At 44.6% G+C, this 23344-nt stretch overlaps 1 protein-coding gene across 1 annotated transcript; it reads right to left on the bottom strand.

Annotated features, from left to right (window-relative positions):
* Nucleotides 1-7924: 7924 nt before the first annotated feature.
* On the bottom strand, nt 7925-19475 carry LOC117902748 (cytochrome b5 domain-containing protein 1). Its single transcript, XM_034814335.1, has 5 exons — nt 19471-19475; nt 16804-16811; nt 8568-8722; nt 8137-8502; nt 7925-8084 (listed from the first exon to the last, which is right to left on the bottom strand). Exons 3-5 carry the CDS (start codon nt 8715-8717, stop codon nt 7950-7952), a joined length of 651 nt encoding a protein of 216 aa, XP_034670226.1. The 5' UTR covers nt 8718-8722; nt 16804-16811; nt 19471-19475; the 3' UTR covers nt 7925-7949.
* Between the last annotated feature and the right edge of the window lie 3869 nt (nt 19476-23344).

Genomic DNA, 23344 nt, shown 5'->3' with positions numbered 1-23344 from the left:
CTGCCCCTTAAGTATGCCCATGTTTGCTGCCTCCCAATACGTGACGAGGGCTGCTGCTGGCCATGTAATTTTCCCCACTGCCATTTGCCATTCATGGCTGCCTTTTTGTTGTGCTGCTAAATGATCAGCAGCCACAAAAAGTGGCACTAAAACTGGTTGCAGGCTGCTGCGCTCTCTGGCTGCATTCTGTGGCTAGACTCCGCATTGCTTGGGTTTCTGTGCCAAGCCAAGTCCTAAAGGTCATTGCTAATGGCAGCAGGCAGCAGGCAGCAGGCAGCTCGATTGTCCATTAATGTCCTGCGACACTTCCGTTTCCACTTTTGCGGTCTGTCCCACAGCCTCTGGGATGCGCCCTGTAAGACGATCCCCCATCCTGGGGTGTGGCTTACCCAAACGGAAGTCCTCCACTCCTCTACTCGTATCATAATCATAACAAGTCTGCTAGGTGCCAAAAAAATATTATTATTAAACTTTATACTCGTGTGCCAGTCGCTGGGAGATTGGAGCTTGGCGGAGACTCTGATTTTGGCTGCTGCTCACTCACCTGGCAACAATCACTTGGGGCAAACCGAAACCTGACTCCACGCCAACTGGAACGAGGTGCGGCTCGACCCCATGTTTTGGCCGCTGTTTTGGTTTTGCTTATTGCCAAATATAGTTGCAGCTCAGACATCAGGTTATTCAGCATTAGAGCCAGCCTTGGGAAGTATGAAGAGAATTTAAGTGGATAAACGGTTACAGATGGTCCAGAAAGATGTTTACTTTGAGGGGAAATATTTGGAAATTTATTAGAGAAAGAAAAAGAGAAATTAGCAGCAAGTGTGGGAGGAATTTTGACAGCACAAACTCCATTCTCAGTCCTCAATTTAATTGTGTTTTTGGTGCGTAGAAATATTGGAATTGGGAACATATTTCTGGGGAAGATAAGTTGGCAGAAAGAAGCCTAAACTGAACCCGAATTAAAGGGGTTCAGTAAAATATATTTACTGAGAAGGTAAAGGATCTATAAGTAGGAGTTCGGGCAGCCCAAATTGTTCTTAAATGCAATTATTTTCTCTGAGCTAAAATGGGAATCCCTCCCCGACTTAGTGCAGTTCCTCTGTTAGTTTCTTCCTATTAACTTTCTACATCCTAACAAATTAGTGGCTCATTTTGGGCCATGTTCTCTCTGTTCGCTCTCTCTGGTACTTCTTCTAGCTGCACGCCTGGCTGAGTCCCAAAGAGCTGCGCGGCTTCTTCGTACTTTGAGGCAGCCAAGTGCATCCGACTAGGAGTGGGAGATATGGAAATCAGCTTGGATCGGCCTGTCTGGTACTGGGACTCTGACACGTGTTGTCCGGCTTTGGGTTCAACGGAGTTCAGTGTCTAAGTACATGTATTAATCGATAGTTAGAGCAACTACCAGACTGGACCTGGGCCCTCTAGTTAAATGCAACTTTAAGTTTATTTTTTTCGCTCTATTTTGAGTTTCTTTTTTCTCTTTAGTTCTCTTTTTTTTGCGCGTCGTCTGCGCACGAACAACGCATTTTTGTGCTTGTCATGCCGGTAATGACAATAACAATAATAAAAGCAAAAAGCAACAAGAGAGCGAGCGAGCGAAGAACAGAACATGCCACAGCATTGGAGCTGCCCCAACTGATCCATGAAAGTCAACCGAGCGCATCCACAGCTCCCCCCAGTCCTCCAGCAGGCCTGCTGCTGGTGCAGGCATCCATCCATCCATGGGTTCTACTTGGCCGACGTTCCTTTGTTGCTGTTATGCTTTTCAAATTCCTTTGTGGCATTAAATGTAATGAAAAGAGCAAAGGAAAAATGCTCCAAAAGCACAGAGAAGAGCGAGTGGCGGAGGGAGGGAGACTCTCTCTCTCTCTCTTTGACTAAAGAGGGAGCGCGCAAAGCAAAGCGGAGAGAGCGCAAAGCTAAGCAAAAGCACAGCACAGACTCGTCGCGTTAATTATAATGGCTGGTTGACATGAAAGCAAGAGTTGGCTGTGGTGTGGCCCGGCCCTCATATATCGGGAATGCGCTGTGCAGTGGGGTGGGAGTGCAGCACACTGGTGGCTCGAATTGTTGGGGTTGCTGCTGATCCTCTATGGCACAGCACTGGAAGCTTAAGTTGCCCCTCATGATGATGATTGGACTGGGACTGCGACTGGTGCTGATCCTAAGCCATAAAAGCGTGCCCACATAAATGCCCAGCATAATTGCTAATTAAAGAGCAATTCTCGTTAATTATGAAAGTGTAACAACGTTTAATTGTGGGCTTTTGATGCACATTGGATTTATGAAAAATTTCAGCTTAAAATTTGAATTTATTTTGCATGCGGGTTGGTAGCTTGGAAATAATTTTAATTGATTTTAAGTCTTGTTGAAAATGTTCATTTCACAGCTTTTACTGGTTTAAATGTTCCATAAATGAAAGATTTTCTCCTACAGAGAAATCTTCCTTTAGCTTCATTTTACCCCAAGAACACCTCCAGTTCTATTCGCTTTCAACTCTCTTTCTTCTCTCCAATTTGTTCCAAAACATTTGCATTCGTAATTGACTTATCGCCCTGACTGTATCGCCCTTTGATTGATTTGCAAAATCAGCTTAGAAATTACAAGCAGCTAGCTCATTGTATTTAATAAGTCTATGGGAATGTGATGGACTTGCGATGGACACCTTACAATGGTTACCAAATGAGTTACATAAGTCCAGCGATGTTCCCACGCTGCTCTCAGAATATCAGACTTGGACTCCGACTCCTCCCAGGTCTCTCTCTCCCTCTACATAATTGAATTAAACGCACATGAAAACGACTACTTGGCTACTGGTATTTTGATGTACAAACAAATATTTTACCTAAGCATCAGACGGCCGGGCCAAGAAAGACAAATCATGTTGGCCACAGAGACCGAGCCTTTAGGGCTAACCAAATGAGGTGTTTTGTCTTGGGTTGTCTTGGCCATGATTCTGCCCTTTGATTTGGCTTCTGTTTGTGGTTCTTGTTGCTCCCCCTTGGACTTGACTGTTGTTTGTGCTTCTCCTTCCGATTCCCAGCTTCTGTTTTGTGCCTCTCCGCCTCTCCTCCTCTCTTTCTTTTCCTTGATTTAGCTTTGGTTTTCCTTTGCCATATGGGTTTCAGTCTCTGTTTTCTGTCTCTGCCTCTTCATCTGCTCTTTCTGCTGTTTCATCGTAATTATCAACTTGAAAAAGCGCTCATTACGCCACGGCAAAAGGAAAAACTCTACAGAAGAAACTCCATGAAGAAAAGAGAGAAGATTGCCAACTAATCATTGTTAGAAAGTGAAGTTTGTCGTTGTTGTTTCTGTTTCTGTTGCTGCTGTTGGATAAACGAGTTACACGAGTCTACCATAGAAAATAAGTGGAATTGAGAGCTGAATGATGAGAATAATGATGATGGTTGGGGTGTTGCCGCAGCCAAATGGTTTCCATTTCGAGCTAAAACACTTTGACTGTGGTCAGTGTGGAGCAGCAGCAGAACGAAACGATAGAGAGAGATAGATAGCAACCCTTGGTAAACCCTCTCATGCTCATTCTATACCTGGCGTACAATAACAACGCAAAACAGAATATCAAACTGTTTAAAATGTGCTTTGAACTTTTCTGATATGTTTGTCTCTGTCTGCCCTCTGTCTGATCAAAGCTGCTTGCAAAATGCTGCAGCAGGTAAACAAAGCTCGCAGCCGCCCACACATACATGAAAGCTCCACCGTTTACAAGCAGCTTTAGTGCGTTTGTATGCACACACAACAGAGACAAAGTCGAAAAACGTTTCTTGCTTGGCTGCCGAAATTGCACGCTGCTTCTCTGCCGCTGCGGCTGTTCTCTGTGCACAGACCGAAGCTCACACGATGTTTGTGCGTCTGTGCCGACTGCGCTGCCCGAGATCACACGATGCTGCCGCTCTATGCCCATAAATTGTTTCCCAGATCACTGTAAGCCTCTCCCGCAGACACTTGTCTGGCATAAATCAAATCTCATTAAATGGGTGAGTAAACATCCCTCCCCTAAGCCAACTGTAAACATTTCAATTTGGCAAACCCACAGCCCATCCGCCCCTTTCGCAGCACAAAAAGTTCGACTGAAAATGCAGATCTAAATTTGATAATCCACAGAGCCACTTTAAAAATCAATTGAAACCCGCAGCAGCAGCGATGGGCAGCAATTGAGTTTGACATAAATCAATAGTTACTTGGGTTCTATGGAAATTATTAAGCCGCTCCCACGCTCTGAAGCAGGAAGCACAAGGCCAAGGGAACGAACAGGAAATGTTTGCTCAGCTCTAAAAAAACAAAAACTCCCTAGAAAAAAACACCCGAATGACAATCGTGGCAGCAAAGGATACAAAATGGGGTGAGATGTTAGTGTGTGTCACGTGTGCTTTTAATTGATTTCTGCCAGGCGATTTACATGGGAAACATTTGATTGCACGGCGGGAGGCTTGGCTCTGATGAGGATATTCCCAGTAAAAGGCTCGGCGGGTGATTAACCAAAAAGCGACAACAAATATTGTGTTAATGCACATAAATTGAGGCGAACTTTAACCCTTTCCTTGCCGAGTGTCATTACATTTGCATAGAATGTTGTTTGGCCTACGAAACGCTGCGAACCAAAACCGCCCCATTGTCGTCTCCCCGACTCCAGTGCGCAGCATTTTCATTCCCCATTTGCGACATAAATACCGCGAGGGCACTCAGCCAGAACCAGAAACCAGCAGAACTCAGGAGACCATGCCTCCAATGTGTGTATAAAAATATATTTATTTTTATTTGAGTTGCTCGCGTTAATTTATGCCTGCAGAACGGAGCAGCAAAGCGAGCCTCGCCTCTGCCTCTGGTTCTCCATCTTTCTTTTTCTCTCTTTGAAAACCACATCCGAAAATTATACAATAAAATGTAAAATAAACTCGTTGCTGGCGGGCAGAGGCATTCGGAATTGTTATTGCCAATGGATATTTATACAAACAGCTGCGCTCCAATCCAAACCACAAGAAAGTGCAGCGATCCTCCCTCCCAATTGACCCCCGCGAAGACCCCCCTCGAGAACCCAATCGCTGTTCCAGTCGAACCTTGTCAATCTGCCAGAGAATACGAGTAGCAGACAGGGCGACGGGCGACAGACAGCAGCGAAGAACTGACAGACAGACACTCCAGTCCAAAACGGAAGCAGTTAAGCTTTGAATAATTTATGAAAAACTCAGCGAAGGCTCAAGAGGCGCAAAAGTTGCATATCAATTGGAAAGAAATCGAAGTGGGGTTGGTCTTTGGGCTTACATTTATATTGCGGGGAAGTTTGTGTTGGGCGGAACTTAATTTTGAGACTTTTTGTTGGGAAATTAAATGAGAAATCGAACCTGGAAGAACCTAAAAGAACTTCGTAGGATAAAAGAGTGAAACTATTGATATACTTTCAGCTGGTTACAAATTCAAAATAGCTGCCAAGCCACAGCCCAGTAGCCCACCAAATCAATCATACCTTCCTCAAGCACACTTCCATCATATTTAGTATGCCAATGACAACGGACGCTAGTGTATGCTCACTGAGCGCACTTGACTGTGGTGTGGTTGCTGTTGTTGCTGCTTTACAGTGGTCACCCGAATATGGACACTTTGTGGTGTGGCGCGGCGTGGCCACTTCCTAATTTGGTTCCGCTCTTTGTGTGCTTTTTGCCTTCATATGTTTTATTATTTAATTTGTTGTCGCTGGTGTGGAATGCCAAGTGCCAAATGCAGTCAATGGTCGGTCGCTCGGTCAATGTTTTGTATGCCAAATGCAAAGTTCCGATGGGAAGTCGATAAACCAACGCCCCAACAGCAGTTCCAGAAGAGTTCTCTACAGTAAAAAACAGTAAAAGAAACTGAAAATGACACGAATTTTCCATAACGGATGTGCTTAGCTACTGGTTGGATGGGTTGACTATTTTGGGGCTACTGAAATATCGGGGGAATACTTCCTTTTGGGTCTTCTCAACGCTGACCTTCATGCCAAACAAAATTTGGATACGTTTTGGCTTTCTATTTCTACAGCTAATCTGCATAAATTCCTCCACGAGCAGGAACAGCCTGAGAAAATCCCCAGCCAAACAGTTTATGTCGAGCTAAGCACTAAATTAGTTCGCTTAGCTGGGAAAATCGCTGGAGGGACTTCCGCCTTGGAAAAATGCTTTGGGAAAAACAGAAAGAAAGAATGCGAGCAACCGGCATAGAATTTCGAATTTGTTTTGTCTTGTCTACGCATTTGAATGTCGTTGCTGCTCTTCGAGGTAAAAAGCTCTGTCTGTGGGAATGGGTCACAGCTGTAAGCTGAAGTGGGTTACATCTGCTGTACATACACACACACACACATATATAAATATGTCGTGGGCGCTGCTGTCGAACCGCACTGTTGTTGGCTTGATCTCCAGGAATGCCGCAAACAGCGCAATTTATGCACTGAATTTGTGTCTTTGTCTTTGTCGGGAGAAGTTGTCGCCGTCGTTGTCTTTGGCCTCTTTTGGCATAATTTTCAGACTGTGGCATGCACTGTGAAGCTACCTTGGAACATGATTTAGCAGGAAGATTAAGCGTTCCAACAGAGTTAGCTCACTCTCTGCTCCATTTGGCAATCACTTCTCTAGCTCTCTCTCACTCTCATCCTCTTCTTTACTTCTCTGCACACAGCAAAATATACCCAATAAGCAAATGCATTTTGTTTACTTCTACTTCTACTTATACGCCCCAAGGCGCATTGAACTCTGTGGCGCTACGAACAAAAGACTTAGGCAGCGAACTTGCTCGAAGGCATCGTGAGGGAGGAAGGCATGCCAAAAACGGGTTTTTGGCCAAATGCCAAACGCAGTGAACAGGCAGTGCACCCCCCCGCTAGACCACACCCACCATTAATATTGATGCGTAGCTCAGGACAGGTTACTGGCGTTGCAGTTCGAGTTGCGTTGGAGTTGGAGTTGCATTGCAGGTTGCGTTGGATTTGGCGTTTGCTCCTGTTCCCAGGCTATGTACGACATGCACAAACGTGTTCACAGATGAGTCATCCAAGCATGGTCAGGTACCAGTGATGCTGAAACAGGTATCCGAGAATAATATTTCACAAGATTGCGCATGTCTTGGCTGAGACTTTGGCTTGGCGTTGGCTCTGTGCTCTATTGATACCCTTTTGCCGCTGGTTCAACCTTCGACTGCCACAGCCGGCAGCTTGTCAAAAATCCTACACACTGTAAATATTTCAGCAACATTGCTCGAGTATCACTGGCCCCTTTGTCACACGTCGCTTTTGCTTAATGTAATATTAAGAACAGAGCAGAGTCGAGTCGCGGCCATTTAAGGCGAGCAAAACAGGTTCTGCAATTAAACAACTAAACAAAAAGATTATTAAGCAAAAATGAGACAGAAATTAATTATTTATGCGCAGCGCAAAGAGGAGGAGAACAAAGAGCGCCCAAGCTCAAGCCCAAAACCACAAGCCCCCAGATCGGAGGGGACGGAGATCCAAGGCAAGTGGGCGTCTGGTGGTTCTTCCAAGAATCATAAGCCCATAACTCTGCGCAGGCTATAGGACTGGAAAAACAGTTTACAGTTGAGTGAGCACAACACTCCCTCAGGTAGGAACAGTGGCAAAGGGGCAGTGTCTGGCGGCTGCAACGCGTGCCAACTGGGCAGCTGCAGGCGCTGGCCGTACACCCCACGAATCCGTCATACACGAGTTCACAGCTCCAGCGCCAACAGCCCGCATAATTTAGAGTCCAAAGAGCAGAGCAGCACCCAGGAGCAGAGCAATATTCAAAGTCAAAGATAAAACTTCCCCCCACACCGATGCTCTCCATTACGCTCCGCTCTGAGGCGTAACATTTGTTTTGAAATTTGTTTAAAGTTGTTAAATAAACTGGTGGCAGTCTGCACAACGAATTTTCAATCAACTGAAACCCAAAAGAAAGGCAGGAACAGCTTTAAGCGATGGTCAGATCATCTGTGTAGTACAGCCAAAGGGAGGGTGGAGGCAGCTCCACGGCGCTGTGCTCCTCATCCGTCAAACCATTCTCGTCCAAGGTGCCGTTGAGGTTGAGCTGCCCGCAGGCGGTGCCCTGAGGGGTAGAGATCATTGAGCTGGAAGATCTTGGAGTGCACAGAACCTACTCCATTGGAGAACTTGCGCCACTCGTAGCTGCCTGCATGATGATTGTAGCGCTGCTTGTACTTCCGTTGAATGTCATAAATGGTGTCCTCATCGCACACCGTCATGTACAGGCTCTGTGCCGTCAGCGCATTAATGATGCGGATCAATCTCGCACGTCGCGTGACTCTGCCAATATGATAGAACGCATCCTGGCTCCACATGGTGTCCTTGGTCTTGGCAAACTCACTCAGAGCCACCTCCAGTATGGGTGGAAAGAGCACGCGAGGGCGGCCCGTTCGAGCGGAGATCTCCGTGCGGGGCTCGCCGTTCTCATGAAAGAAATGTGAGAGATCCTTGCCCGCATGGGCCACCAAATAATCCATGTTCTGTGGGGGGTACCAAAGGGGCTTAGAGTCTAGGAGTTTCTCGAGTTCCATCAGCTGTAACCCACGCTATTCCAATGATCCAAACGATCGCGTATCATGGGCGTCAAATCGAAGACATTCCCGTGTATCGTGATCCAGCAGTCGTCCTTCTTGTTGTGCAACACAATCTCATCCCTCAGATAGTAGCGCAGCTTGTTAATTGTTTTTGTTTCCATTTCCACTAGATTGAATTTGATTTTTCACTGACAAAACTGTCGCCCCATTAATTGTGAGTTTTCTAGCGCTGCCAACTGCCTGGAGATGCCTGGCAAATGATCTCTGGAAGCGGCAGCGGGTCTTAGTCTTATCGCCTCACATCATGGCACTCCAATTAATTGTCCAGCTGTAACTCCAAGTGGAGTCCCAGTGGCAACTGGCAGCTGGCTTGTTTTCGGAATGCCATTGCATAATTAGACGCCAATTGTCAAGTCGTCGGCTGCCCATCAATCGCTGGCCATAAATAGAAACAAAAATTAGATTAATGACTGCAGGAATTTGTTCTTTTTGTTGGTCTCTAACCTCCGGCGGTTATAGACGCAGACGAGAGGTGGACTTCCAGACATTCTTATTGATGACAGCGAGCATGGAGAGTGTGGTTCACTGCACTTTGGAATATTTCACTGCCAGTTTGTGGCACAAGTTCGTGGAGCTTGCCAGAGGACAGAGGAGGGAGATCTGTGCCACAAAGTGTCTGAGACTTAGGAGCAAAAACTACTAAAGATTCTGGCTAGTTCCGCTATCAAATACAGAAGGAAAGCCACTCCACAGCAGGCTTTCACTTCAACTTTTGCTCAGCTCTTCCACTGCCATCTTCAGAGCTGAGTTTTGTTCCCTTTTTGTGCCTTTCCCTTCCTTAACTGCTTTCTGTTTCAGTTTCCCAACTGAACTTTGAACTATGCGCCGCTGCCAAGGTAAACTAATGGACACACGTGATAAAATCAACTTCCGCAGGATTACAAAGTCAGCGACCTGGCGGGGCGCACAGCCACAGCTGCCGTTGCGCATGCGCAGACACAGGAGGCCAGGGATTTGCCATGGCAACTCCAAAGTGCACGCAAAACATGACCAAACAATATACTCGAACACCGAATGAGATACCAGAAAGGGGTAGCAGCAGCAGCCTAGAAAAAGGATACCCCCGGGCCATGTCGAGTGGCATCGCTTATGGATTTAGTGCTAAAAGGATTTACACATAAAGACACTCGCTCAATGTTTACTTTAATTGGTTGAATGTGTCGGCGCCACGCGTCGCCTCTAAGTGGATTTTAATATTGCCACAAGGCCTGAGGCAGGCTGCGTGATTGCAGAGGCAACAGCAGCTGTTGGTGGCTGGATGGCCGCAGACGCCAGCAGTCCGCAATTATTGAGGGCTTGGCCTTGTACCCAATAAAATGCGGCATCCTTTTTGGCAGTCCCAAAAGGCAATCCTGCTGGCAACAGCAGGGACAGCAAATGGCACACAAAAAATGGCCATTAATCACGCAACTGACTGAAAAGCGCAGACAAAAATGTTGGCAGATGAATTGCTGGATGACCTGTAAAAGGAGGGAAAGGATTTTCAAGCAAATACGAATATGTGGATCGCCCACTAGACAAAACAAAAACGAGCAAGGCAAATTCGCTTCAATGCGAACGAAGGAGAGCGAATTCAGACAGCAAAACGAAATGCAAGAACGATGTGGAGCGAATCTAGACGACAGCGAATTCAGACGCAGAGCGAATTGAGCAGAGAGCAAAATCAGATGAGAGCGACGCGCAGAGAGCTTTCAATCCAGCCTCCTCCGACATAAAAAGTTGTGTGAGCGAACAGAACTTCTTAAACTTTACTTGTAATAACAAATACCAATAAATAGTGTTCCTGCACGTGGCTGCTTCCAGCAGGAATCCACAGCCATAACCCTGGATCTACTTCCTCCAAATTGTTGCTGACAAACTGTACCTTCAACCCATATAACCCAATTCCACACTGGAGTACCCCTTGCAAGAGTCACAAGCACCGCACAGCAAATTGTTGACAAATGTTAAACACAAAAGAAAAGAATACAAAAAAAAGGAGACAGAAATAGCTAGGCCCTGACAGGCAGTACAAAACGTTCGCCAGCTGCCACTGCGGTGGCGAAACAGTGGATGAAAGGACATTCAGTGAGGTGCTGTGGTGTCTGTCTCTCCGTGTGGGTTGAACTGCGATCAACAGCCACTCCAGTTAGCTATTTGCATGGGCGTTGGCCAGTAAGTGAAAAGTGGTGGTGGTGAGTCCGCCCGCTAATTGCCTCCAAGTCAACTGTGAAGCTGCGCATATGTCGGGGAAGAGTTTTTCCCATTTTCCAACAATGAGTTTGAGTTTCCGATGCTTAATTTGTTTGCTCGCCGGTTCGATGTGATTTAGTGGCGTGGCAACAGCTGGCTGGTTGTTCATTTGACACGCCAGTCCTGGTTCGTCTTGATCTGTGGCCAAAGGAGCTGACTGGCTGGTTGCCCTGCCCCTGCAGCTGCAGCTGCTATTGTGGCTGCCTCTGCTGCTGGTGCTGGTCTAATGTGTCTTGGGTTTTGGGTCAAGAAGGGCAGGAGGTACGGCACAGCCGAGTGCGTGTGGCAGGCACAAGCCTGGAACTGAGGAACAATGCAGGCGAAGCCCAAATAAAACTCAAAACTGTTAATGCTGCGGGCTGGCACAAGCAACCCCAAGGGTCCACAGGGGAACCGATGCCAACCCCTACGCACTGCACTGCATGAGAGTCGAACCACGTGCGTCACGCGCAGTCGCAGCCAGGGACCCCGAACGGCACTCCAACATCGAACCCGAACCCGAACCAGGCCCCGTTACGAATCGAACAATGCTTTGTACAGTGGCCCCTTCCGAGTGCGTTATGAAAATAAGTAAATAAAAACAAGCAGAAAAATGCTCGTACTTTGTTAATGCAAATGACAGGAAGTGTGCACTTGAGGGCCCAGCCAGCATCAGTCGCCGTCCTCCTCGTCATTGTACACCAGAGAGGCTGCAATTAAATTGCACCAAACAATAAAAAATAAAAAAAAAAATAAAAGATTTTACAACACAATTGCAAGTTTAGCGACAAAAAACTGCTGCAGCTGCAGACACGAGTACACTTTTTTTCATTACTGATTTTTTTTTGCCTTCCCCTTTCCAATACTTAATTCAAATGGCAAATCGAGTAGCCATTGCCATAGCCTGGTATGTGCGTAGGCAAACGAGTACAGGTACAACTATTCCAAGTCCAATTGTGGCTACGTCCAGCGCGGATGTCTATCTGCCTGTCCGATTACCTTGACACATTGACAGTGCACGGCGCCAGCTAATCTGCAGCAAGCTCTGCGATTTCGCACTTTGACTCAAGCTGAAGCTGATTTGCTTGGGATATTAAGAAATTAAGTACTTAAATTAATTTGTACAATGAGTGTGGGCAATAATTGCGGATGACAATTAAAGGAAACAAATTAATCCATACAGCAAGCGAAATGTCCAAAGTATCATTTGTTGCTCAAGCGATAAAATAATGTTACGCAGCACGTTATTAGTCAGCGATCCATTAATCAGTAATGTAAATTCCTATTCCCTCGTTTGCACTGCTTACTGTACACCACGCTGTAATCTACAAATCTACATACATATTTATATGTACATATGTATGAATGTGCAGGCACATTGCACGCTCACACAGATGTACACATGCATGTGTGTATGTATGTACATATGTCTGCTTATGCTCCCGCAGTGCAGCAGACACTGCAGCCGCTCTCTCTTTTTTCTTTGCTTTGCTTCATTATCGCTCTCTCGATCTGTCGCGCTTGGGTCAAAGCTTTGGGCGCTTGCAATTTTGGCTACCTGCTCGTGAGTGTTGATCCAGCATGCACTCACTTCTTGCATGTTGCGGCATTGAGCTTAAATTCGTAAACACACCCTCTCGCTATACCTTTCGCTGCTACTTCCGCACACCTTTTGCTATTGCTCTGCCGCTGCGCTGCATTTTGTGTGCTTAGTACACAACAATAAGCTCTGACAAATCTTTCGCGGCTCTCAGCTCAACGGTTATACATATATTTTGAACGGAATTTATTTAGGGAACGGAATATTTAGCAACGGAACTTCCCTCCTTTTCCTGAGTTCTCAGTAATATACTGCACACAACTCTCATCTAAATACAATTGTCAATTCTGGTGCATTGCCCATCCATTCAATTATGCTTATCTAAATGTAATTCTCTGTATTGTTGCACACATAATAACTTTGCCGTATGCCAGACACCATTCTGTGGATATGCCACCAACGGAGTTTCACCTACAGCGCACCTCGTACATAAATGTAGACGAAACAATTAAATGTGGCCACAGGGTGGCTGCATTATAGTCAACACCCAACCCAGAAGTGCCAACAGCTGACGGAGTCCACAGGCATCGCTCGCCCGCAGACAGGCTGCTCGATCTCCCGCTCCCTCTCTCTCTCTGTCTTTGCTATCATATTGAACGTGACGACCTTTGTCTCTCAGAGGGGTACAGCTCTCCGGCATCATCAAAATTATTGTATAAATATGCAACTAATTGAAAAGTGTGCCGTAATTCATTAGAAGCAAAGATAATATCAGCCCGAACCCATGATACTTATAGCAGAACCAACAATGCTCTGGCCAACTGTTGTTCTGCTGCCTTATCCTATCAGGGTGCGTCTGCGCACAGGACTGCCCACGATCCTACATGTTGCTGCAGAGGGAGTTTCTGATTGAGGTTTCCTCATGTTATCGAGCAGAGGGTGCATGTTCACTCCACACAACTGTTACTATTTTGTTGAGGGATTCTTAGATATGCTACAAGCGATGCGCCTGCGCAAATCTGAATAAATAATACGCCTAAATTTGCCAACATATGGGACAAAACGGTTTTAGGTTTCTTCATAGGATCATAGCTGAAATCGTTTTGTTCCGAACGAGTTGGGTGGGATGCTATACATCTGGAGGATTGAATAAACAAGCCAACAGCTGTTAGCAGGAAGTTGGCAATGTTCCCATGGAAAGTAAATGAATCTGTAGATGGAATATATTTTCAAACTTATAGCATTTATATTTCAAACAATTATCTTCCTGATCTTCTATGAACGTTCTCCTCCCAAATGGAGTTATTCTCCTCCTCAATCAAGTCTCATTTGTTAACATTATTCCTTTAGTGCCTTTAATTTCGCATAAATTCCATACCTTAATTGAATGCATTGTTCTGCAGGGCATCCATTCCCTATCCTCAGCAAATCTCAAACCTGAGCTCGACATTCACTTTGTGTCTTTCGGTCGACACCTTGCAGTGGGAGAGGAGGAAGGAAAAGCCAACAAACCGCTTCCAGCGCAGAGCGGCCAATGCAAATGTCAGTTGGCCCTGGCTCGAGAAAAAACGACTCCAAATTGCATTATGATTAGCAATAATTTAACGACCCAGCAACAGAGGCCATAGAGGAGTCAGAGACTCTGTCTCTGGTGGTACTTTGTCATGGAGTGGCATGCAACATGCAGTTAGCTAAGACTCTCGGGGGCTTTCGCATGGCATGTTGGAATGCAGTTCGGGGGCGGCCAAGCCCAGGCACAGGCCCAGTTAACAGTTAGTGGCTGCCAAGTTAACAACAACGGCCAGCCAGCCAGACAAATGGCGGCAAAGTTAACAGGCAGCCCAGCCAGCCCCAACTTCATCTCGCTGTCTCGCTCTCTGCCTCTGCCTGTGTCTCCTCCATTCACGTTGCGACATTGCAAGGTCGCTGGCTGGCTGCTGACTCTGTTTGCAGCTCCCCCGAAACTTCCTGCCATTCATGACACTTAATTGTCAGCGCATTGTTGTCGCTGTTGTTGCTGTTGCCATTAAAGCAGCAAATTCCTTTTTGGCGTTTCACATTGTCTCGTCGTGAAGTTCGCATATTTCGTATAATCATCTCAGGCGCATCCGTTGTTTCTCGCTCCATCCTCCATCCTCCTCCTCCTCCTCTCTCCTTCTCTTTATTTGGGCAATTCAATTAAACTCTTCGCTTGCTTGCTTAATATGATTACCGTTATTGCTGCCCCTGCACCTCTCTTCTCTTGTTTTCTCCTTCTGACTGCAGCCAGAATTTTGTTCTCTTTTCTGTTCTGCTTGAGGCTCCCCTCTGTGCGGCGGCGTAGCTGCTTTTGATGCTGCTCGCGGAGTTTGCTCTTTAAATATTTTTTATTGATATTTATTGAATTTCTGTGTAGTGTTTTTACCCTGTTTTGCCATGTTCTTGGGTGCTTAAAACAAGTGCCAATTTGTGTGGAGTTTATTTTTGTGACCAACAACAATTGTGGGCACCGCTTTGGAGTCTGCTTTTGGTCTGCTCTTCTCACTCCATGCTGGAGCGCAATTATGAGACAGAAAAGAGAGCGAAGTTCGATTTAGTTGGGAGATTATGTTCTTTGTCTCACCCAAAAGTCGCTCGGTCATCTTCATGTGCAAACATAGCTCATCTAATTATGGACTATCCCTTTCCCCTACCCTTTCCCATATGCTTTCCCAACCATATGTTACCATACCAACTTCTAGCAATTATATTACACATTTTGAAGGCCTAATTCTGATGCTGAGCACGTTTCCCGCGGGGCCATTCCGTGCGAAAATTTCCGACGCCGCGCCGTCTGCTGTGGCCAGCGGGGAAAAAAAACATCAACATATCAATCATCTCCGCCTTCAGCTCCGACTTCATGGAGTACAAACAAAGAAAAAGTTTCAATCGAACATTTGTTTTGATGCAAAACAAAAGAAGGGGAGAGGAGAGAGCAGCGCAGACTAAACAAAGCTGCATTTGGTTTGGTTTGTCCAACTGTGTGAGTGCTTTTGATGGGCAGTGTTTGAGCACGCGCCAAATGGTTCAGCGAGCGGAATGATTGTGTTGAATCGCCATCACCCCTCCACACCCTCACCCTTAGCCCTGCACTGGCACTGGCACGGGTCGGGGTCGGGGTCCAGACAGCCGTGATGTGCCAAATATAGCCCATGGCTGGGTGTTATGGCCCAGCTGCTGACACTGGCATGAGCTCACACATTCGTAAATGCCACAACAGTGTGCCAATAGCAACAACAACCAAAAAAAGGGTAATGCTCAGTGATCTGTGACGAAGTTTATATGACCGCCATGAAGTTCGAGAAACCATAATAGAGGCATAAAATATGCTCACAGATATTTAGCTTTTTCCATCTACTCCACACTTGCTCCTTCCTTTTCTCCTTTGCACAGTGGGAGTGAAACCCGCAGCCCCCAGCCCACACTTACACCCCATTTAGCACACTCATTGTCCCATTGTTGCCTCTCCTCCACCCCTCTGACAGCTCTTTTAATTCGCATCAAATTCCATCATTATGTAGCCTGATAATCGATTTCATTGATACACTCCAAATTTATGCGAATGCCTCCAAAGCGAGCGTCCAAAAGTGTTGTTGCTGGGCTGCTGTGGGCTTGTGCTTTTGCTGCTTTTAATGTTTGCATGTTTTTCCTTTCATCAAATTTAATGTTTATGCGCTGTTTTTATGTCGCGCCTTTTTTGTTTGTCACATTAATGAGATTTTTTATGGGCTGCCAAATTTGGTAGCCGACCGCCCGCCCGACCGAAGACTTTTGGCGGCTCGTAAAAATGCTGTCAAATACCTGGAAAGCAGCGAGCAGCACCAGGCCATGCCCATTCCAATTCCCGTTGAATGACAGCCAGGCAGGCAGTGTCTGTGGCGTCACGGGAAAAAGCTGCAGCGGCGAAAGCTTTCGCTCTCTCGCCAAATGGATCGACGTCATCTGCGCCTCTGCCTCCCCTCCCCCACCATACAGCATCAAACATCGATAACTCATGTGTGTGTGTGTCTTGCTCTCGCTCTCTCTCTTTCTCCCTCTCCCTCTCTGTTTGGCTGGCACATATGAAAAGCGAATTTTCTCCCCAAGCGCAAAAACGAACACGAAAAAAAAAACCACACACAGAAAAAGAAAACGTCGGAAAATTCGATGTCGATGTCGGGGTCGGGTGTGTGTGTGTGTTGGTGTGTGAGTTTTTGGTTTTTCTTTGGTCAAGTTTTGCTGCTGCTGCATGCTGGTCGCCTGCTACAAATATCGGAAAATTCCTTTGAGGATTTTGCCACAAAGGCGGAAAAGCCGCAGCGGTAACCTTTGATGATGATTCTCCACACACGCCTCAGACAGCAGCAGCGGCAGCGGCAGCAACAGCGCAGCGTCAAGCGTCATCGCCTGGCAGCCATCTCAACCCCCATACGGGCCACGGCTCTCACTCTCACTCTCTGTCTCTCTCTTCCTTCTCGTTCTCCTTTTGAACATTTCCCCGATAGTGCGACATCCATTTGCAACCCCCTCAAGAAGCCACCCCTCTTCGCCTGACTGCCAGCCAGCCAGCCAGCCAGCCAGCCTGCTGTGGCAATGAAAAATGTTTTATGGCTCCTTCCCCGCCACTTCGCTCGCTCCCCTTCTCACTCTCTCTCCCTGTGTTGTGTCTCCCTAGTTCTGTGCTGCTCTCTTTATCTGCTCGAGTGGCATGCCGGCTGCTGCTGCTTCTTCTTTCACGTACTTAATACTTTTGACTTTTTGGAGGAAAAGCATTTCCCCGAGCTGTACATGTGTGTGTCTGTCTGTGTGTGAGAAGGAGCTGCGAGTGAGTTTTCCTAAGCGGTTTTCTCAGCAGCTGCCACAAACTGTTTCTGCTGCTGCTTCTGCTGCCGTTCCTGTTCGCCTGTTACGTAATTCGCGTAATTTATTCAATTTTGAGAATTAATTTTTTAGCACCCGCGAGTTTTTCGGCTGCTCATCCGACACGGCAGTGCCTGCACCGCTCGACATGGATTCTGGGCAAAGATATTTACATATGTAAATATGTATGAATGTACATATGTATGTACATATGTACATATATGTAAATATGTAATTTTGTGGATATATAGAAAATTATGGCCTCATCTGCACGTAGAGCACGTACTCACATCTCTCATCTTTATGGATCATTTTCAATCTGGTACAGGGGCAGTTTTTCGCTGTTTCGACCTAAGGAAGGAAGATTACTACACATCTTTCCTGTGTGCCTACCCCAAAGTCCTCGAGGATGCAGCTCAAGTGCTGGCTGCCATGACACCTGTTGATCTGCTCAGCACTGCAAAAAGAATCAAAGAGCAGGAACGGCGTGGGGCCTGCACCGCCGCCCTGCAGCGCAGGCCCCAGCCCTTACCCCAGTGCAAGTTTACAGCTATGGCCATCATCAAGGTGAGCTTTGCTGCTTCAGCTCCCATGGCAGCCGGGATATGCACTCCACGTGCTAGTTCTATTGGGAGGTCTCCGCGTGTTTGGAGGAATGGCATCCTGCAATGCCTAAAAACCAGCTGTTAAATCATTTTTGTAACCGTTTCCTTATTGTACCTTCTTCTATTACACTTTTGTTCCAAAGTTTGTACCACAATTGTACCGCCCAAAAATATGCCACGAATTTGATTCAGTTGCAATTGATACTATGGTATCTGACAGAAGCTGGCTGCCGTACAATTACTTAAGGCGCCTTGAATGGGTAGCACTGTTTTTGAATTTGAATTCAAATTTACGGTTGAAATAACAGTTGAGATATGTCTTATCTAATATATCCTATACGACAGCATGAGAGCATGGAAAGTAATTTATTGAATGCATTCACGCCAGTACATACAACAAAGAGGAGTGCCGCGCCTTGCTATATTCAGTAATATATGAAGCCTTCTTACTGCCACGACCGCATCGTGAAGGACATATGTACCCATGCCAAATACTTGCTCTTCGACTGCTTCCGACTAACTAAACTAACCAACTAAACAGTAACAGGTTTACGCTCCTTCATGACGAATGTCAATCGTTTTTGGGTACAATTTCATCAGAAAACTGAAATAAAAAGACAAATTCTGGCTAAATTCACGAATTTATAAATTTATAAATTTAGAAACCAACTAAAAACCAATAAGAAACATTTAAATAGTTATGACAACCCAATCCCGCCCAATAGCCACACCCCACCGCACTGCCTTCGATGAATATCACAAATAATAACTTGCCCTACTCCTGAACCCAACGCCTCGGTGGTGAGTGAAGCCTCCCACAAGGCTAAACGTTGAATGTGACCAACATTTAGCATCAAATTACTGAATGCCGCCTGCCCCAGGGGCTCCGCCAGGAAGGTGCTCGATGCCTGCTGCCTGCTGCCTGGCGCTGCTGCCTCTAATGGATATTTTTTGTGTTATGAATGCAACTGCGAGAGAGAACAGAAAGCTGCTCCTGCTGCGGCTCCTGCTCCTGTTACTGTTAGGCAACGCCCAGCCCAGTGCCAGTGCCAGCTCCAGCCCCAGCAGTGCGCTTGGAACAACAAAGAGGAGTGCCGCGCCTTGCGGTTCCCTGTGCCTGTCCCTGCCGCCTGAGTGGCTGCCGGGCTGGAGGAGGGGAAGGTGCAAAAACAGGAACAGAGGAGAGCCGAGTCGCAGGCGCGTCGCAGGCGATTCGAGTCTATAATCTCGTCACGCATGCCACTCCCCTAAATTGATATGCCCTGCGCCATGGCCATGGCCAAACACCGGCAAACATCATCATCCCAGCGGTCAGAAGAGCGTCATCAAAGCGTTTCCCGTTCCTCGTCAATGTTGGCTGGCAGGCAGTCTGGCTGGTCGGCTGCCTGGCTGGCTGGCTGGTTGCCTGCAGAGGAAGTGGCAGCAGCGCTGTCGCTTTGGTGGTGGTTGGAAGTGTCGGCATGCGGAAAATCATCAAAGCGTTTGCACGGCGGCTTTTTTGCCTTTCATTTGCGGCATTTCAAAGAAATGTTCCGACATCTCTACCAGGCGAACAGCAACCAGCAGAAAGCAGCGTTGATGTTTTCGTTTTGGTGTTCCGCTGTGTGCCAAAAAGTGAATGAAATCGAAATCGACTGGCACGGCACACACACGCGAACGAACCACCAAACCGCCGAAACGCCGAACCACCTCCGGTCTGCCGACAGTCTGCCCTGCCCTGCCCTGCCCTGCCCAGCTGGCGTATAAAATTGGCTGTGTGCCCCGATTTTATTCTAGGTGTTTCCCCCCCCATGCTACCCCCTGCTACCATGCCGCACTGGGTGGCGCGATGACACAATAAATTTTACTGCAAAAAGAAAAAGTCAGGAGCAGGCGCAAAAAGAGGGTTGAAGTTTTAGCTAAGCGAAACAAAAGGAACAAGAAAAAAAGGAGGAGAAAAGGAAGAGTCAAAGCAAGAGCACAAAAATGTTGCTACTACTACTCGTACTTGTAATGCTTTAAGTTATTTAGTTCTACATTTGCTACTGCGTCTCGCTGGAGCAAGCTAAATTTACTTACAAGGTGACGTACTCACCACAGGGCAATCTTCTTCGCGAACCATTAGCTCCTTCTCTATCCCTTCCTAGCGCTTGTCTCTCTGAGCGTGGTGAATAAGTTACAGCGGAGAACGTCACCTGCTAAGTAAATTCACCTTGCTCTGGGTTACCTTTTTTGTTGTTTTGCGGTTGGGGTAGGTTCGGCGGAGCATAAAAAAAGATAAAAAACTAGAAAGTGCCTTAAATATAATTGGAATTTTGTAATTAATTGTGCACTCACTCCTCACTCTCTCTCTTCTGCTGTCATCCAATAAAACTCGCCCGTGAATTGAGTTTTCTCTACTTTAATGAACTCATTTTTTTTACGTTTTTTTCGCTCTACTTTTATAATTTTTTTGTGACGTTTTCTTCGCTCTACTTTTATAATTTTTTTTTACGCTTTTTGTTGTTGCTGGATTAATGCTTGCAAAACATGTTTGGATTAAATATTCGAGTAATTATTTTAGCTATTTAATATTTGAATAGTTAATGTGATTAAATTCTGAATAAATTCTTGTGGTTATAAGTTTGTTAAATACGAATATTTATGGATATTTTGTATGTCTCTTTGTCAGACCGAAAACAAACCTGCTTACTAGTGCATATATTTTATTTTTAGCGCCAGTGGATTTGCCAATTAAAAAAAGTATTCGCTTGCCTGAAAAAACTCGTGTGCAGAATTCTACTTCTATTTTTGTTATTTAAATTTTGTTTGGATGTTTAATGCATTAAATTTAGTGAAATAAACCGCGTGCACTATTCTATGGATTAAGTTTATTGTTTGCTGCGTCTCTAGTAGATCGAAAAATATATTGTATATTTTTATCTAGATATATTTTCGCTTACCGTGTGAACCCCGTTCTACATATTTTAATGCAAGTCCCTTGGGAGCTGAAGAATGAAATGGCTAACTGGGGAAAGTACTCCAACGAAATGACATAAGTTATCTATTTGTATGTTGTATATAGCTAAGTACTGTCTGTCTGTGTGTGTTTATTAATATAAATATTATTATTAAATACTTTTAGTGCCGTTGTCGTTGCCCTTAGCAGGCACTGTGCACTTGACTAGATCTCGAACCTTCGTGTGAAGTGTTTTTCTTTTTTTCTTTCTTCTTTGGTGGCTTTTGCTGCGCAACAGTTTTGCATTTGTTGCAAATTTACATTTAATATTAGGAGTATATAATTTACTAGCTATTTTCTATGCATAAATATATACCGTCCTCAAGTGTTTGAATATTTTGGGGAATAATTTTCGTGTGAAATTTGATTGGGAGACATGTGAATCGCCCAGAGTTCAGTGTGGTTTGTGGATGGGTTTGTTGTTGTGGCATGCAACTATTGCATAAAATGTATTAGAAATTATTAAGTAAAATAAAGCATTTATTTGAGTTGGAAAATAAGTTTCTATGTAAGCATGCGGCATCATTGTGGTGAGGGAAACTTTGTTAAATTTGTTAGTCGATTTTTTGGGACGCGTGCAAAGTGTGTGCTAAGTATGCTAAGTGGTTGGATCTATGGTACAGGATCTATAGCAGCAGTATTTCTACTCTACAGATTTGATTACAGATTATGATTAAGTACAATACCTTTGTGGTGGGGGGCCTTGTAGTGTAGGCGGTAAATGGTGTTTTGTTACAGTGATTTGTTAGTTAGAGTCAGCTTCAAGTCTGCTGAATATTTTTTAAGGTTTTCTTTTGTTGAAAGTTATTCAATTAGAGCGCCCGCAGCGCCCGAATTATTTATCTCTTAATTAGACACACAGACTAAATGTATTTTAGTCCACACACTGAGGAGTGAGAAAAAAGGGGAAACCAAAAATGATTATTTTGTGTGAATTTCGATTGGGGATTTGGTTTGGGGTTTTGTTCTTGTTTTTTCGTTAGTTTGTTGAAGGGTCTCTTTATTATTTTGTTGCTTGTTTTTTGTATTATAATAGTAATCGTAATTATTACCGGGTTCTTGATCTGCATCTCGGTTACCCAATACACAGATTCTTTTTACTCTTCTCTTTACTTTTTCTTTTTCTCTGTGTAAATTTTACTTTACATTTAATTTGATCATTTACACATGCAGTTACATTTTACATGTATTTATGTATGTGGATTTTACATTCATAGTTTATCTTTATTCATATTTTGTAGCGCATATTACACAATGGCGCTAAACATAGTTTTTTCTTGGGGGTTTTTCCTCCTCTTACCAATCTCTTCTTCGTGATCGTTCCGTGTGTTCTCCCTTTATATATATATTTATGTATATATCGGTTATATGTATATAATTCTCATAAATAAGTGTGGTATAATGTGGTAATATGTTTATGTTTAAAACACTTAAATTGCATAGTTTGTTTTTGTCGTAATTTAATTAGTTGTTTTTGCACAAAAAACCTTTAATAGGTATGCTCCATGTCTTGGATTGTGTGTGGGTTGTGTGGGTTGTTTATGTTTATGTTTATGTTCTTTATATAATATATTTAATCATTTTTATTTTGCTCTTGTCATCAGTTTTAGTTATTTGTTCAAATATTAGTGGCCTCAGCCAGCATAATTTTTTGCTGGATTTTACCATTTTTTTTGTATGCTTTTTTCAATTTTATTTTTTCTTCGCTTTTTTTCTTGCTGCTTTTTTGCTTGTAACACAATCATTGCCAAGTGGCTAAATGGTTAACATATATTTTTTATATATTTAAATATACTTTTGCGGAATATTTAGCATATATATTTGTAGCATATTTAGTATACACATCGATATATTGTTAAATGTTTCACTTATCCTGCTAATTGCCCCGTTCTTAAATCAGTTTTTATGTTTCTCATGCATTTTGGATTTGTTTTTTAGTTTTTTTTCCAAAAATGTATGAAAGCCTGCATGTATTTTTATAGTATTTAATTTATTTGGATCGCATGCAGATCGTAAATGTTTCCATATATATGCTGGAGATATCGGCGGCTTATGATCGCGTGTGCCTTCTGTGTATTTCTTTTCGTATTTATTTGTATTTGTATATTTAACTCAAAACTCAATAAAATTATAATTATTACTTATGTTTTGTATGTATATATATTTAATAAGCACATCGAGATTTTCTTTGTTTTAAGCAAGTATTCTTTTTGGGTCATGTTGAATGTCCTGTTTATTCCTTCCCGTTTTAATCTACTAAATAATCGCCTGGCATTCGTTACTCAAACTTTCCTCGGGCGGTGCACAGTCGTCGGTCTGTAGTCACCTCATCACTCCCCGTCGTAATCCCCATTTAGCTAGCTCCCCGTAAGAATCTCATTGTGTAGGCCTAAGACTAAGAACTGTCCGAGTCGGTCCGTAGAGTCATAGCGTTCCATTTCGTACCGTTTCATTTACTTTCCTTTAGATAACCGTTGTGGTATTGTTTCGGTATTTTCTTTGGTATTTTTCGGTATTTTTTCAGTATTTTGTTGTCTG

This window comes from Drosophila subobscura, chromosome U (assembly GCF_008121235.1).
Source record: "Drosophila subobscura isolate 14011-0131.10 chromosome U, UCBerk_Dsub_1.0, whole genome shotgun sequence".
In the NCBI taxonomy this organism is placed as follows: Eukaryota; Metazoa; Arthropoda; class Insecta; order Diptera; family Drosophilidae; genus Drosophila; species Drosophila subobscura.
Note: the sequence above shows the minus strand (reverse complement) of the source record. Positions and strands in the feature narration are given on the sequence as shown.

What these genes read in the sequence shown, in the direction of transcription:
- LOC117902748 (XM_034814335.1), bottom strand. Translation starts at nt 8,717, where the DNA reads ATGGAAACAAAAACAATTAACAAGCTGCGCTACTATCTGAGGGATGAG. An exon ending in GTTTGGATCATTGGAATAGC is followed by an intron (nt 8,503 to 8,567) that starts GTGGGTTACAGC and finishes TACCCCCCACAG; the next exon opens with AACATGGATTATTTGGTGGC. An exon ending in GGCGCAAGTTCTCCAATGGA is followed by an intron (nt 8,085 to 8,136) that starts GTAGGTTCTGTG and finishes TCTACCCCTCAG; the next exon opens with GGCACCGCCTGCGGGCAGCT.